Raw genomic sequence first — 18378 nt, forward strand, 5'->3', positions numbered from 1 at the left:
AGACCAGCCCTACATTTTTTTTCAAAGTCAGCATTGCATATTTGTAATTAAAGTTCCGACTACACACCGTCTGTTAACATGGAATTGAGTGTAGAATTGGCATACCTCTCCTTTAAGTTCAACAGAAGCCTCAGCTTTATTACTGTGATCAGTTGCTCCACAATGCTCTCCATCATTTATGCTACCTTTATCACTCTCTGAGGAGAATTCACTGTCAGAATCCTCTTTATCAGTCGTTGGACAGCTTTTCATTATATCCTCTTGTTTACCAAGTTTTAATTCTCCAAGTCTTGATATGATTGGATCATCTGTTACATGAACAAAAATTACTACATGAAAGACAATCCCATTGCATGCAGCTGTGTAAGCCCCTAAAGCAATTACTGTACAAGAAGAAAGCCTGAAAAAATTCAGGCTTAAAACTGCAATGGTCTTCCACGTATTGAAATCTCTCATCCACAATAAACATACATTGCTAACAACTTATCATAACATTCCCTTTTAGTATATGTTTTTTTTTGTATTTTGTTTGTTTATTGTTTTACTACATAAAATTACAGCAAAAGAAGTGTACAGCACAAAAAAAGGAAAATACAGTTATTTACGGGAAAAAAAAGGTTACAATTTTTCGAGTTTACAGAACATACAATTTAACATAGCTAATTTAAATTACAAATTTTTAAAACCACTGAAATTTCCGCAGTTTTTTGCTTAGTATTGCTCTTATAGGTGTTAGATAAAAAATTTTCCATTCTAATTGAGACTCTTCGGTGTTAAAGCTTTCTTCATATTTCTTCCTAGCAGTAGGTTTTGTGCAAACTTTTGAGACGAATTTATTATAAAGCGATTTCGACTGAACGTTTTCAAGTGGGATTATATTACTTTCGTAAAGTATATTAAAAGAATTAGGCTCGAAGGGAGAGGTGAGTCATGCGCTATAGATGATTTACTACCATTTAACAGGGTCCGCCATACCAGAGGCATGGCGTCCAGCACACTAATCAATAAATACATGTCGCTGGGGGATAAAATAGATCTCAGAGGCTCCGTGTTGAAAACTAGCAACCCTCCACCGTCGTAAAGGTCGCCAATCTTGTTTAGACCCACACTACTTATCCTTCGGTTATATACTGAATTTTTACCAGTGCAAATAAACCTATTATTCCAGAGGATCTGATTCGCAACATCCATTGTTGTACTGGGATTGTTTTCATTTAATGAGGACCAGGTTTGGATACATTCTTTATAAAACTCTGGAAAAGCAACTGGTAATTTCCTATAATCAAAGTAACAGTGAAACAAAAACTTGCCCCCAACGTTCTTCAAATAGAAATTAAGAAACAATTTCCAGCTTGCTGGGTAGTTGTCCAAATATTTCTTGATACACAATATTCTCTGCGTTAAAATCATAGATGCAATATCTGGCATTGTTAAACCTCCTTCCTCAATGGAGTTTATCAAGGCTGCACGCTTTACTTTGTCTTTACCCTTCCAAATAAAAGAATAAAGTAACTCATTGATTTTTTTGACAAAATGATCAGATTTTTTACACGAGACCAAAGCAACACGATAAAGGATTTTTGGTATGGCAAAGGATTTGATCACTTGCATCCTTCCAATCTAAGACCTCTCCACGACCAGCTTTGTAGCAATTCTTTTAAAGATTTCTCGATAGATTCAAAATTGTTTTCATAAAAATGGTGATGATTATATGTAAAATGTACCCCCAGAATTTTGACAATACTGCTTATCTCATTCACGCCTACATCCGTTGGTTCATATTTCCCAGGGGCATTACCTCCGTCTTTTCATGATTCATTTTTAATCCTGAATAGCTTGTGAATTGTTCTACGGTGTTGATAAGATGAGAGAATGAAACTGTGTCGCACACGAATGTTGTCATGTCATCGGCAAAGATCACTAACTTAATCTCATTACTGTCAACCTTAATGCCTCTTATTTGTTCGTTGTTTCGGATGTTAATTGCTAATAATTCGAGGGCTATTATGAAAAGATATGGTGACAGAGGGTCACCTTGGCGTACACCTCGTTTAAGTTGGAAAAAAGGTGTGGCGAAACCATTATTAAAAACGTAACTCGATATATTCTTATAAAAAGTCTTAATCCATGCAATAAGAGAATCACCAAAACCAAACGATTCTAACGAATGAAATAAGAAATTCAAATTCAATGAATCGAAAGCTTTTTCAAAATCAATTGCAGTCAGAATAGCATCATAGTTTTTAATTTGGGTGAAGTCAAAGATGTCGTTAATGGTGCGGGCAGCATCAAATATGTTTCGTCCTTTGACGAAAGCACTTTGGTCGTAATGAATTTTGCGCGGAAGCACTTTCTCTAGCTTCATAGCGATGGCTTTAGATCCCATCTTAACTTCGACATTTATCGATGATATAGGTCGCCAATTTTTTTATTCTTCTTCTGTCCTTTCCTTTCTTCTCTATTAGTGTGATTGCAGCTTGTTTTTGAGTTGTTAATAGTTCCCCGCAACGATAAGAGTAGTTGAGAGAATTAACCAGGACTTCACCAATTTCAGACCAAAATACTTTGTAGAATTCTGCCGATAGCCCATCGTTTCCTGGTGTTTTATTATTTTTAAATGCAGATAAAGCCTTATAACATTCTGTTTGGGTCAGCTCTCCTTCACAGATGTCGCCCATTGAAACAGATAACTTAGGAATTTGATCATGATTATTCAAAAAGGGGCAAAAAGTCTAATCGATCTCCACCTCTGTCTTTTCATCATATAAATTAGAATAGAAGGAATATATTTCATTAAGGATTATACTTGGATTTGTGCTTTCTTGTTCGTCTGTCAGTAATAGCTTTCTTAGACAGCTTTCTTGGTCTTCTTCACCTTCGGCGATTTGAGATTCGTTCTCGTGGACCGTATTTCTTGGCTTTTTCGGTTCGTTTGCTTCCTCTCCTTCTGACCCTGATGACCGGTTTCTTCGTTTGGAAATAAAATTCGCAATAACCTCGGCCATAAGCTCTAAACAAGAAGCTAGAAAAGACTAAATAAGCGGGCGGGTTGTAGCGCACATCTTTACGCCGCCATGATCTCGTCCCATTCCCTTTTAGTATAATATAGCCAAACAGTGAATGGTGTTTTTGGCGCATGCTGATTGGCTACTCAAACTCTGAATAGCCTTTGCCATTCACCTCCAAACAACTTGGGCGCAAAAACTATACTCATTAATGGAATAAACTGATCAAAAATCATCCTTTTGGGCTACCTTATTGTTACTTATTTTCGCGGGACGTAATTTTAGCGATTTTCGCGATTTTCAAAAATTCGTGAAATTAAAGACCTGCGAAAAAAGGTTCTCGCGAAAAATAATGACGCGAACTTTAATACGCTTATATATAATTCGTTATAATTAACCAATGTTATGGTAAGTTTACTACATAATTATCATGGTGCAGCCGTCTAACTAGCTTTGCTTTGTTACAAAGGAACATGTCAAACTGTTTTAGGTTTCGTTTTGTTATATGGCTTGTTCGGTGTCATTGGCAACTACTGCTGTGGAAAATTAAAATCAGTTGTGGCAATTTTGAGACTAACTGTTTGTTAATGCAGACCAGTGTTTTTACAATTTTCGCGAAATTTAATTTCTTTAAACATATTTTTTTGGCCAAATCGCGAAATTTAAGTCCCGCGAAATATGCACATTCCATTTTCACGAAATTAAGTTCCCGTGAAAATAAGTATCAATATAAGGTATATTATCTCAAAAACAAACTATTCACCTCAGTGTCGGTGGCTAGTAGTGGATGTTTACCAAGCTGCGAAGCCACTTCAGTAAATAGTTGTTAACTATAAACAACAAGAAGCTCATAAAGCTTAAAACTATGCTGGTCAGGAGACCACCCTAATGATGGGTGGTAAAAGAAGCTGTTAAGTGGGAGGGTAGCAGCACGTTTTGATTGATACCGTGATAAATCTTTCACTACATGTTTAAAGGATCCTAGTCAGCCACGCCTCTATTATTGTTTACATTCGGGCAACTGCGGGGAGTCTCGTTTCAGATTGCATGTGACATCATGTGCATACAAAGACAGAATGAAAAGAATGAACATCGAAGATGGCCTATTAAATATCAAAGAATCTTGTTCTCCGGGGCCATCTTAAAGCATGTACAGATATTTATGTTTTGTCTGTTGTCAGACGTGCAGGGCAAAATGAGAGCAGAGAAGCGATCGCTTAAACATTTGCCTCTTCAGATCAGCAGACTCGGCTCGGGTGCTAAGGAATGAAATAGTTTTCCATTAGCTTACTATTCAAAATCTTTTCTTTTGTTATAGAGTATTCTTGTTCCTTTTTCCTTTGTTAGATTTGTTCCTGCAAGTTTACGTGGAGTCGAAAAAAACGGCTAAATCTGCTGGTTGTCCTTCTCAAAATGCCGCACTTGAGTGCTCTAGTATATGCAAATGTGAAACTAAAAATCGGCTTGCAAGAATAAAAAAGTGTTGTATTTCTGCAAACTGGCTATAACTAAGCCCTTTGATGCCAAGACTACTTGCTTTTGATTCCAGACGTCAAACGTTGATTGCCGTGAAAAAATTCTCTCTGTTGGTTCGGTGGTTTCGACCAACCACGCTTTGAAACGAGAGATGCCATCGGGCATCCCACTTACAAACGAATCTTTTAACGGCAAATTAAAGAAACCAATAAAATTAACACTCAAAATGAAGCACAAATAATTACTTAAGACTTTGATGGTAGTTTAAGATGTGAATATACTGTGTATGCGAGGATGCGCTTGGATTGTCAGCCACAACTGAAAACACTCAAAATTAGATGGCATTCAAAATGGCAGATTAGGCTCTTGCAACGTGCAAAGCATCATGGCTGACTAGGATCCCTTAAATCCTTGACTTTGGACAACCTACATGTAAATCTGATATATATTAACAGCAGTCTGATCCAAATGGGGTTAATACGCAAAATAAACAAGTCCAGAAAAAATAAGGCCCATCAACAGTATTGATACAAGTAAACTTGATGGGATGGCTTGGGGTGAGACTGGGAGTTAGGCCCTGTTGGGATGGTTTATGTCATTGGTCGAGCTATTTGTGTATGGTGCACCACTAATTATATAACTCCTTACTACGACTAAGAGGCATTTTTGGGGAGAAAATGCTTGCAGACAAAACAATTTTTACGTGTTCTTGGTTACGTCAGAACTGTTTCCTTCAAAAGTAAATTTTTTGACATTCTTAAAAACAAGAACTTTTGTGTATTTGTCAAACACTGCCTTTTTTTAACACATGTAACATGACACTTTTGTTAACCTCACTTTTGTAACAGGATACTTTTGTTTTCTTGAAAACACCACGTCTCCATTGAATAAATATTGACCAGTAACAAACAAAGTAAACAACAAATCAAATCAAAAACCGTCTTTTTGGGAAAGCTTTTAAAGTGTATATGACATGAAAAATATTTTCTCCTTATTTGAAAGGCCTTTTGAAATACAGAAGAATGGCGTTTTTCTTTTCGAAATATCTTTTTTCGTTTCAGAGATATTGACGTTTTTGTATTATGCAAATTAGATCAGTGATGACGTCACAAGATTTGACTCTAAAAATGGTAAAATACTGAATAAACAATATCTCTAAAACTATTGAAACAGTGTTCTTGAAACTTAGCACCACAAATGTGCATCACAAAAGAAACAAAATGTTACTCTTAGGGCTGTTGCCATGACAACAGTTTCGCCGCTGGTGCTGTCTTAATAAAAACTGAAATTCCCAGTTTTTGTCTTAAACCAAGAACCATCTAGCGCAGCCAAACCAATGGTGGGTATTAAGGCAATATGGGAACTATGTCTGTTCTAAGCAGGACCCTTTGTCTCACTTCAGAGGTCAGATATGGGGATATTTGTCTTTTTGACAGAGAGAGACTGGAGCTGAAAGAGTTGCTATGGCAACAATACTAAGGGTGTCATTTTGTTCCTTTTGTGATGCACATTTGTGGTGCCAAGTTTCAAGAACACTGCTTCAATAGTTTTAGAGATATTGTTTATTCAGTATTTTACCATTTTTAGAGTCAAATCTTGTGACGTCATCACTGATCTAATTTGCATAATACAAAAACGTCAATATCTCTGAAACGAAAAAAGATATTTCGAAAAGAAAAACGCCATTCTTCTGTATTTTGAAAGGCCTTTCAAATAAGCAGAAAATATTTTTCATGTCATATACACTTTAAAGCGTGGTTCACCTGGAGTATTTGTTTCCTGTCGTAAACGTAAATTTTCATTCAACAAACAGGAACAAGAACTAATTTTCTAGCCTGTTGCCGCTATCAATGGAAGTCTATTTTAATAGCAAAACCATTTTAAAGTCAATACCCATACCGGTTAATTCAAAGTCTATTACAGGTCAAATGAACAGAAATTTCGATCTTTATTATTTTTTGCCCAAAGTTTCAATGTAATCGGACATTGCATCGCAGAGATATTGCAAATTGAAAATTGCTTCTTTTAGGCCTTCATAAGCCTTCATAATCGAAGAGTAATCGGAAAAATTGTCGGAAATAAAAACTTGTGACGTCATAATTGGTGTTTTTGAAGACGAACACAGACCGATTCCGCAGACCGCCCATTAGAATTTAAACTAGGAGTTGCTGATAGCAAGTTAAGGTGACTCGATCGAAATAAATTACGTGCTGTATGCCTTTCAAAAATGTCTTATAACTTCACCATTTCTGACTCGATTTCCTTCAAACTTTCGCATTTTACTCGAAATTTATCGAAGAATAATACACATGTCAATATGTCGATGTAATTATCGTGAGTTTTGCGTGATGTTAACTTTATTGAACACACCTATTTGGATAAAACTGCTTTTTACAGAAAACTGAGCGCTAGGATTTCGTTTAAACTACTGCAATTAACTCATAATAACATCTTATTATGACTCTCTAAGTTTCCGAGAAATCGTCGGAACAGAAACCTCGATACAATTTGATCATCAAAATATTAAAAGGACTGTGTCACGGCTAAGTTAATTTTATGTTACGCTTTGACCGATTTTCAAGGTCTTCAATCTTCTGTCTCAACTTGTCAACTTCTGTACGGTCTGCTTTCTCCTCAATTTTTTGTTGTGACTGTTGTAGTCCTTCTTTAAGACCGTCCACATCTTTAACGAGAGAGCCCTGAATTTTCTCCAGCTTATTTAACTTTGTAAGCATGTCGTTCTTCGCTTCGAGAAGGGCGTCCATCTTGGTCAGCAGGTCGTCAAGCTTTTTCGAGTCTAAATTACCGGTAGCAGCCATTTCTTGCTTTTTTGTCATCAATCTTGTAGTAACACTCATAAGACCGAGTTTGCTAGCCAAGCTTCGCTAAAAAAAGCATTCATAAGCGGAAAGAAGAGAGGGAGAGGACGGAGCTTGGAAAAAGCAGTCTACCTTCGCCACCACATGCCACGTGACTCCAGCAAAAAGCTGACATATTTTTTCTTCAAGAGACGCATTCCAAAGAAATAACCGAGAACCAGTGGAAGAAAGAAAGGGGTTCCTACATTAATTTTTCCCATGGTAGTGTTAATGCCAGAGGCATTACTATTCAACAGAGACATTACTATTCAACATGAGCTTCGGGACGCATATGGGAGAATGCTATTGTTAAGAGCGCTAATTAATGACAAAAGCTATACTCTGGTTAATGTCTATGGCCCAAACAAGGATACCGAAGCAATTAAATTCTTTCAAAATTTGTCAGCAACTTTACGGGAGTTGAAGCTTGAAAGTGATGATAATGTGATTATAGGAGGTAAACAATGGCCTATGTTCACCATATTTTGATGTACAAAGAGGAGTAAGGCAAGGTGACCCGCTATCCCCCTACTTATTCATTATTGCAGCGGAGATTTTAGCAATCGCAATCCAAACCAATATGGACATTCAAGGTATCAAAATTGGAAATGAAGAGTTCAAGCTGGTTCAATACGCTGACGATTTGACTGTTTTCGTCCCCAATATCGAGAGCGCCCAGCTTATTTTTCGTCTGCTTGACCGGTTTCAATCCTGTTCTGGTTTGAAAGTTAATTACACTAAAACCGAAGCCATGTGGATTGGCTCTTTAAGAGAAAGCTCAGCAGCGCCCCTAGGTATAACTTGGCGCAAAAGCGTTAAGGCCTTAGGGATTTGTTTTAGCTATGATGCAAATATTCATTCACAAGTAAACTTTTATGACAAATTAAAAGACATCCGGACACCGACACGGTTGTGGAGTTGCCGAGGCCTGTCACTCCATGGTAAAATTACTATTATTAAATCGTTTCTGCTTCCAAAAATGCTGTACACATTCTCAGTTTTGCCTACTCCAGAGGCATTTATTAAGCAACTTAATACTATTATCTATAACTTTTTATGGAACGGGCCTGATAAAATGGCTCGACTAGCAGTAATAAACAATATAGAGTATGGGGGTCTTAAATTAGCAGATTTGGAAACTTCAATTAAATCTTTAAGATTAGCCTGGCTTGGAAGGCTTTTCACAGAAGGCTCAACTCCGTGGAAGGCATTTGTAAATTTTCTCCTCGAAGACTTCGGGGGAAAATTTTTTATTCAGGTGTAATTACAATGTAAAGGAATATAACATTAACTCTACATTTTACAAAGAACTTCTTCTGTGGTGGGATGATTTCAGGGCAGATTTTTCAATAACACCTCCAATTTCTGAGTCAATTATTTGGAACAATAAGAACATTAAGATAGACCATAAAACAATATACTATCCGCATTACGTAAAAGCTGGAATTTTAATTTGCCAGCACATGCTATTAAATATGAATAATTTAGAATCTTATAATAGTGCAAAACGAAATGGTTTGAAACACACCAATTTTTTAGTTTGGACTGGAATTCGTCAGGCTATTCCTCTCGATTGCAAATTTCGAGAGATAAATGTAAATGAATTGATGACATTAGAATTTCAGTGTGAAGGAAAATTATTTGATCCTCTAACAAGCAGAAGTAAACAATTTTATGATCTGCTCATTTTAAAGAAAGCCAAGGTCTCAAGAGGCTTCTCTAAGTGGAAAGAGAAATTCGGCCTGGACGATGAAACTGTTTCTAAAGCATTTTTAAATGTGAGAACCATCTCGTCCGAAACCTTTGTAAGGAGCTTCCAATTTAAGATTTTGAATGATATCACTTTTACTAACCATCGCTTAGCCAAAATAGGATATGTCCCAAACGACCTTTGTACATTTTGTGGAATTGAATCGGAAACTATATGTCACCTATTTTTTGAATGCCATTTTTCAAGAATACTCTGGAATGAGCTAAAATTCTTCTGGCTTTCGATTTCCGGCAAACGGGTGGACCTCACATTACAAGATGTGTTACTAGGTAAATTGGATATGGAAACAGATCTGCTGAACTATTTTATTACTCTTATTAAAATACATATTTGGACAAGTAGGAAACATGATGTAAAACCCAATTTTGATGTGATCAAACAAATCGTCAAGGAAAAATTCAAAACTGAAAAATATTTAGCGTTGAAAAATAACACAGAATGTAAATTTCAGGCTAGATGGCTACCTTATTTAAACAGTAGATTAAGAACTTAGATTAACTCAATTCTTAGAGCTTTAATTTAATTTAAATATGATACATGTAACAGGGCACACAAATGTTAATTCCAGTGGTGATAAGTGTTATTAATTATCTTGTTGTAACATAATTGAGCTTCATAAGATCTTAATAAAAAGTGGAAAAAAAAAAGAAAAAAAAAGTTAATTTTATGTTATAAAATTGTGCCAAACACCCGCTATGAAACTAAATGTTTGCAAAGAAATTAATTTTATGATTCTAAATAACAAAACCATAACTTTACTGCAGCCAAATGTGTTTCCCGGCGTTATAATTTAAAGTTACAAGCAAACAAGATTAACTTTGAAAACTGTTCCGCCGGATCACTTTTCAAAAACCCATATCGCAATCTTTTTCAATCTTCGTCACTTTTGGCCATCCGTACCTTCTTTTGCATTTGGTGTGTTATTTAAATATTCCTTCACTGTTTTAAGATGTTATTTTATATATTTAAACGAATTTGGTGGTCATTTCCTATGCCTAAGTTTGGCTAAAATCTGTGACACGGTCCCTTTAATCTCGGGCAAACTTCAAGGCTTGGAACGCTCCAGCTCTTGAACACGGCCATGTTGTTGTTTGGATTCTGCAGCTAACGCTATGCAAATTTCCTTGGAATTTCCGAGAATTTGAATAACCGGTATGCAATGCATACTAAGGCGAGGACGTTCCAGTTAAGCAAGTCAGTATGTTAAAAATTCAAGACAAAGAACTGAGAATAGGCCTTTTGGGCTTTGTTTGTTTGTTATTTAACCCATGCAAAAATAAATGTGTGATCACACGTGTGATCTCACGTGTGATGTAAAGCGTGATCACGTGTGATTTTTTATAAGAAGTGTGAATCACACTTTTAATCACACTTTTTCACACTTTATATCACACTTCTGTATAGTGTGATAAGAAGTGTGATAAAGTGTGAAAAGAAGTGTGAAAAAAAGTGAGATCACACATGTGATTTTTTAAAAAGTGTGATCACACATGTGATCACACTACTAAAAGTGTGAATCACACTACCAAAAGTGTGATTCTGGATAAAATCACGCTTCTTCTGATCACATTATTAAAGTGTATACATGTAATAACATCTATAACGAATTTTAGTTCTACTTTGCTACCCACAGTGTACATGGTCAAATGCAACATGTATTATTGCATGTATATTTGACATGCACCAACAACTAAATAATTAATAGAATTATCGGCTCCATAAGTTCCTTCACAGGAAACTTTAATTTGATTATGCTTCACAATACACTGACAAAATTGCTTTATTTAAAACTTACATTTTAAAGGAATTAATGGCTAATTTTGGGAACAACCAGAAATTTCTTTTTACAGGTAGACAAAATTCTGCTGAACCTTAAAGAGGAGTTTGTTTATAGGCATACAAAATTACACATAGTTTTCAGTTTCAGTTTAATTACCATAAGGCTAGAGCTGCGTGTTAACACTTTTTTGTTGTATACACTTTCATATTCCCAGTGCATTAGGGAACAATACATCAAATGGTTTCTGACTCAGAAAAAGAAAAAAACAGACTTAGCTGCTAGCTGTCTATCAACTGTTTTGCTTATATTGTCCACTTTAATTAGAAAGTTTCCTTGTTCTTTTTCCTGTAAACATAATAAATTAAATGCGATTAATTATAATCTCATGATATTTTTGTAACTGTTTTAATGCCTGATTCCCTCTATGGCACACACCTGCAGGGTCGAATCATGGTAATTGTATTCATCAAACCATGCGCGACACTTAGCAATGATGAATACAACTACCACGATTTTCAACAGGCGTGTGCCATGGAGAGAATCAGGCATTAAAGAATATTTATTACTGATTACGGCACTTTAAGTAATAATTACCTTAATTTAACCCTATTCGCACCCCAGGCCAATCTGATTGGCCAGTGCATAAACACCTTTTTATGCCAAATTGGCGCATCAATGTAATGAGCAATTAGATTGGTTACTAAGTCACAGGAAATACATCACTCACTCACTCAGTCCTCTTCGTGCCCTTGGGCACATAAGGAAATACATCAAGCCAATAAGAATTGCTGTACTATGAATCATTAGTGAACTTCGCCAAGTCCTTGTAACTTAAGTCATGAAGCCGACAGTCACCTGACTTTGAGCGTCAGCATTTGCAAAGAGGAAGATAAAATGGTGGCCATTTTGTTATGTATTTCATCTCCCAAAATGTTACGCATCCTCAGAACAAAACGAGAAAAGAAAATCGTGGACCTCAACAGTGATCAATAACTGATAAATTTTCTTCGGCATGTTGGCACAAGACAAAATCTGCTATTTATCATCCCACATTGTGGAGTGACTTCAACATGTCCATTGATCGCGGCTTGGCAAAAATGTTAGATTTGCCACTAAATATTTAGCTCCTGATCGCTTTTTTGGTTTATGGAATGAGTTTAACCCTTGCTTTTTGAGAGTATGTCTGTTTTGGATGGTTATAAGGACAGAAACATGAAGGTAGAGTTAAATATTTATTTCATGTATGTTTTGGAGCAATAAATGCGAGAACTTGATTTGCTCTGACAACAGTGTTAATATATAAACAGAGATTTCATTCTGTTAGTTTGTACAAACATAGGGTTATGCTTCTGCAAATCTAAAGCCTGCATGCATGCAGTTCAACTTTAAAAAGTCCAGCTGGTTTTTAATAAGAGAAATATTAAGCTTAGTTGTACTCACCAATGCATGTTATAAACGACTGCATCCATTACATGACACCTCAAAACCAAGACCTTTGATCCGCTCCAAGAGTCACAAGCTTTTATAGTACACTGTTCACCTTTTTACAAGCACAATCTCTTCTCTTAAACTATTAAAAGTAGTTAAGAATACAATTTGCAATGTTCACAATCTCACGAGTGTTCAAACGGCCTGCAGAATTCAAAACAATCGCGCCAAAATCGAGAATGAATAACGATAATAGTCACGTGGGGTGATTCACGTACCATAATTGGTTAAACCACACAAATCCGCTGGAGCCTTTACTGCGGGCTCAATAATCATGGTGTTACATGAAGTATATACCGTTCGATCGCAAGCTGATCAAAGGAGAGGAATGCTCGTTCTACACGTGGGTGCTTACCATTTGTAAGAAAAATCCGGTTGGTGTGACCGTTGCATAATGGTAAGCGATTTTCCGAATATGCCGACCAACCGGATGAGATTTCGCTTACCATTATTCTACCAGGCGTTTCATTCCGCTCACTCGATCAAGCGCCAAATTCAGTGTTGTTTTCTGTCGATATAGCTGAATATTTTGAGGTAGAAAACAAACTTTTCGACGAATAAGATGGGCTGATGCTGTTTACTGCCGTCAGCTGTTCCATGAAACGCGATTTAAACAGAATACAAGGTTATTTTGAGGTAACTGTTCCCACCTACGCACCGAGTGAATTTCGCAGTCGAGTGAAAATCGGCACGGCCGAGCTAGATCCTGTCACATGAACAATTCCAACGTGGAATACCAGAGGCAGGCAGCTTTTATCTCCTGTTAAAAAAAGTGCTGACATTTCTATGGTCGAGGTGAACATACACGTTCTATTAAATTGGTCACAGTAAAGACGCCATATTGTATAAAACACGACTAAAACCGCGCGAAAGTGCTAAAAAGGGCCTGGAAACGGAAGATTCGTTCAAATGGTAAGGAAATTTCCGATGTTCCGTTCCGAACGGAAAAAGTGGAGTACCTCTAGAGGTAGTCCACAATTTCCGAATGGAATTTCCGGAAAATTACCTTACCATTTGACTTCAAACCGAAATTTCCGGATTTTTTGGCTAAATGGTAAGCACCCACGATCTCCTTCAGGTGAAATTTTCAAGGTTTATAAAGAAATAAATGGTGAGAATGAAATACATATCAGTTGCTCAGTTTATCTGCCATGATTTTCGAAAATATGAAGAGTGGAAAGTCCTTAATATTCTATTCACGATGGCATGCAGCTGGGTAGGTGAAAACACAATTCTATGTTTCTAAATCTCAGCGAGTATCAAAGTTTGTATTGGAATGCTTTCGTGTTAAATGGTGCTCATTTTTTATTTGTTGTGTTTGAGCTTGGAATTCCGAGACATTGACTTAAAGTCTAAGCTATAAAATTGGTATGATTTATGAAAGTGTGATTCAACCTTTACAACCATCAAAGTCACACTTTACTTATCACACATAATCACACTTAAGAAAGTGTGATTTTTGCCAAATCACAGATGCAAAGCGTGATTAAAAGTGTGATGATGTGTGATTTCAAGAATCACACTATTATCACACTTTCGAAGTGTGATCACACATTTATTTTTGCATGGGTTGTCCCTTTACAGACTATGTGGCATCACTCTTGAGAATCATTTCTTTCAAATTCAAACAAATGCTCTTGGTATTCAGATAGTTTTATTTTTTTTTTACTTGTTTTAAAAAAAAAACAAGTTCTCTGGGCAGCATCATGTGGTTTGAAATAGCAATTTACACTGTCAAAGCCAATAATGTCTATTGAGTAAAATTGTGAGTCCAAAAGATATCCAAGTAATTGAACGCCGAAATTGATATCGTTGATTAAAGTGTGATTTACAGCAAGGAGCCCACATTTGTGACCACTTTTAATTAATTCACATTCTTTCATGCAGCCGTTTTCCAATGAGAAGCTGTGACGAGCTTCTGATTGGATAAAACCTGCAAGAAAGAATATGAATACATTAAAAGTGGTCACCTTTTTGGGCTCCTCGCTCTAAGTCGAAAGTTGAGACACTGAGTCATTTGCTATAAAGGAGGGAAAATGGGTTTGTCAGGTAAATAGAATTTTAAAATACAGCACGTTGTTTTCCAGTGGTGTTTTTAGTTGTGCATTCCAAGGTATGGTTAGTTTGTAACCAACGTTAATTAATAAAAGGCAAATAATAAGCTGCTTTGATCACAAAATTGGCAATTTAATTTGTACAATTCTAATATCTTTTATCACGACTTTTGACAATGGAATGCAACATATTTTGTAACTGTACTAGACAGCAAGGAAACTTCCAAGAGTTTGGCATAAAAATATTGCCTTGCAATAATGTTCTAGATTGCTTCTTGTTTAAATATAGCTGACAGTTGCACTGACTGTACAGTCTGTAACGTACCCTTTGTCCAGTAGGTCCAAACACTTAATATCATTTGCAGGTAAAACACAATGCAAGGAAGTACAAGTTTCCAGGAAGAAAAGTTGATATAATATCTTGATTGACTCTTGTTAAATTTAAATGGGGCTGATAGTTGTTTGCACTATCTGTACAATCTGTGATGCAAGCAAGTCCAATAAGTCCAAAATTTTGATACAGTACAAGTGGAGACTAGGAAGTAGAGTTGATACAGTGTTTTGCCAGTGATGAATTTGTATTGAGGGTCTTTCAGTAGTAAATCCAGAGATGTTTTACACCGTTTTTTAACTTTGGTGTTATTGCTACATGCTTTTCGCTGTGTTTTGCTTCAAATATATCTGCCATTCATAGTGAAGATTGGGCTTTTTATTATGTACATATTGCATAGAGGCAGAATAGAGGCCAATAACCAGTTCCAATGTAATAGCTACATTCACACATTCATGGTGCTTCTTGACAAAGTGCAGATTAAACATATTGAAGCAATTAGGACAAAGCACAGCAATCAGTGGATTCTTTGAAAACTGTATCTTGGATGTTTTCTGTTGTTGTTGTTTTTATTTCAATCTGTTCTGTAAACATAATGAAAGAAAGAATCAATAGCTGAAAAAATTAATAATTGTTTAACACATATTTGTTTAGACACCAAGACTGATTACCTTCAACAATTTAATGCAACATAAGTAGTTACTTACTGTAATTCACTTAAATTTTTCTTTTTTCTGAAACACATCTTTCTACATGTACATTATATCTTTCTTAAATCATTTACTAGTTATGATAGCCTACAAAAATAAATGTATATACTCTTTTTTGGTTGTTAACCACACAGCTTTAAGGTCACTGAGGTGTGTCTCTAGAACACCAGTTTGGACTCTTGATTTATTTAGATTTGTATAAATATATGATCAATTGTAGTTCTGTTATCAGTGGTAAAGCCTGAAATAAGTTTGTTTGTATCCATATTTTACAATCATTTGTTAATATAGATTTACTGCTGCTTTGTACACCACTATTAAAATCAATGTTGAAATCTGACCAAGTAGTAAGAGTGAAAACGTTCTGTTGACAGAAGGGATCGCGAATCAGCTTTCTGATCTATAAATTTTAGCAAATTAAATATAACAACATCTGGCAGATATTTCACTTTTAAAATCGTTATTTCGATTCAATAAATACTTTGACATTTATGTTATTCCAACACTACGGTATTCAATAAAGTACAAGCAAAATAAACTTTAGATAGCTCACCTCAGCTGCAGTTGTCCCAGTACGTCTTCTGCACTTCTCATCTTCAGTTAAAGCTCAGGTTACAATGTCGCCAGGCAGTAGTTCAAATGACAAATAGTTTAGTCCCTACACATTGTGTACTTTGATATCAATTGTGTACTTTGATATCACAAAAAGTTTGTAAGTGAGCGAAAAAAATATCAGCTACTAATCGAGTCAAAGCTTCTGGCTGCGAAAAATTCTCACATGCTCGAGCGAACACTCCAAGATGGCGGACGGAACATTGGGCTCGAGACTACGTCCTCGCCTAAAAATTTGCACATCGATAAGGGGGGTGCATTGACAGTGTTCAGTTGCTTCATGTTCTGATGTAAGAGGTGTCCTTAATTTATGCCACATGAAATTTGAAAAGGGTTGGTACTAAAGTTGAAATAACACATTGTAGTCTGTTTATTGTTATTCAAATAACCGCTGTCTTATGGGGTAAAATGTACCCCCCTTATCCATGTGTGAATTCTTCAAATTCTAATAAAATCCAAGGATATTTGCATAGCGTCAGCTGTAGAATTCAAACAACAACATGGCCGTGTTCAATAGAGAGTTGGAGTAGTGCTTCACTTTAAAAAAATAATTCATCCAGCAGCTCCAGAAATGTAGAGTAGCACAAAGTTTGTGTAAGATGTTCAAATAAATGTTCCGGTTGTTTTAAGGAATTCGTACGGATAGTTTTCATGTAATTTAGAAAAACGTTCATTTGGCGACCTTCCTACATTTTGACGCAAATGGTGAGTTTATAGTATTTGCTCAAACTTTTTCATCGTTGCAAATAGCCGAATGTGATTTGGAGCTAAAAAAACTGATGCATTGAACTTTCTTTGTCTTCGGTTATGGTACTTTTGGGTGAAATGTGGAAGAGCTGGAGCGCTCCCAGCCTCGAGGTTTGCCCGAGATTAACTTTTTGATGATCAAATTGTATCGAGGTTTCTGTTGCGACGATTTCTCGGAAACTTAGAGAGTCATAATAAGATGTTATAATAAGCTAATTGCAGTAGTTTAAAGGAAATCCTAGCGCTCAGTTTTCTGTAAATAGCAGTTTTATCCAAATAGTTGTGTTCAATAAAAGTAGCATCGCACAAAACTCGCAATCATTACATCGACATATTGGCGTGTGTATTAATCTTCGATAAATTTCGAGTAAAATGTGAACGTCTGAGGGAAATCGAGTCAGAAATGGTGAAGTAATTAGACATTTTTGACAGGCATACAGCACGTCATTTATTTCGATCGAGTCACCGTAAGTGCTGCGAAGTGAGTTATAAGAATATTAATTATAATAGCAGGAGCGGAACGGAAGGTCATAGGAATGTTTCGGATTTTCACATTTTCAGATGTGAAAGATTTAATCTTTAATTTCTTAGCGAGTGAAATGCTAGTGATATTGAGAAGAGGAAGCAATGTAACATAACAAAGCACGTGTAATTCGATCGCAAAGCCATCAGAAACACCAAGTTATGACGTCAAAAAGCTCAAAGCTCGTTCCATTCTAGCGCGCGGTCATTATGAAAACGTTTTTATGGAGCCTTCGCAAATAATCTTCGTAGTTTTTGCTGTACATATTTCGCGCTTAAAGCACAAAAAGTATTTTTTCCCCTTAAATTAACTTAGTAATGGATAATTATGAAAGCGAATTATAAGAAGGCCTCGTAAATTCGTTATTCATGAATCAGAGCTGGCGCATAAGGGACGAAAAGACCGTTTCCCCGGCACTATACTTGACCATGTTGCTCAAGAGAGGTTTCTTGGGAAGCATTTACAAAGTACGGAACAGAAGCGCAAGCGGCAGTGCTTTAAAATTTAACGTCTTGCTCTTTAGCGAAAAGGACATCGCAAACGACAAATGCAGCTTCCACATTTTACATGCCGCTGATCATACGTACTGCATGCACTCAAAATCATCGTCAGTGAAGAAATAGTTCTGCTGCTACGCTAAGGCTTTGCAGCAAAAAATGTGTTTCGTTCTGTTCGGCCGTTTTTCAGTTGATTGATTGTTGGTTGTTGTCCAGAGACGCGCATTTTTTTTAAATAAAATAGCTAAAGCTCAAAAATAGCTTCAAGTTTTGTTTGCTGTCGTTTTGCATAATCAGGTGAGACATAGGTAGAATGCACGCTGGTATGAAAACAAAATTAATCAGGAATCTCTATTGTTCTTCTCATTAGCATTTTACGTTTTACTTAATGAGCAGAATTATCTGCACGTCCGTTAACTATGCACGTGCGACCGGTTTGAATCTTGGTATACTTCAAAGTCGTTCTCTGCCAAAGAACACAAAAAAATGACGAAATTCTGCGTATTTTGGACAACGTCAGCCACGA

At 36.2% G+C, this 18378-nt stretch overlaps 1 protein-coding gene across 2 annotated transcripts in view; it reads right to left on the reverse strand.

Moving 5' to 3' along the window:
* LOC144661470 (uncharacterized) overlaps positions 1-18378 on the reverse strand; it is an 83738-nt gene that overhangs the window by 10025 nt on the left and 55335 nt on the right. For both annotated transcript variants that reach the window (XM_078522248.1, XM_078522247.1), the window contains exon 5: positions 106-308. In XM_078522248.1, coding sequence (XP_078378374.1) covers positions 106-308 — 203 coding nt within the window. The remainder of the gene's footprint in view (positions 1-105; positions 309-18378) is intronic.

This window comes from Oculina patagonica, chromosome 7 (assembly GCF_052425735.1).
Source record: "Oculina patagonica isolate OP01 chromosome 7, crgOcupat, whole genome shotgun sequence".
NCBI lineage: Eukaryota > Metazoa > Cnidaria > Anthozoa > Scleractinia > Oculinidae > Oculina > Oculina patagonica.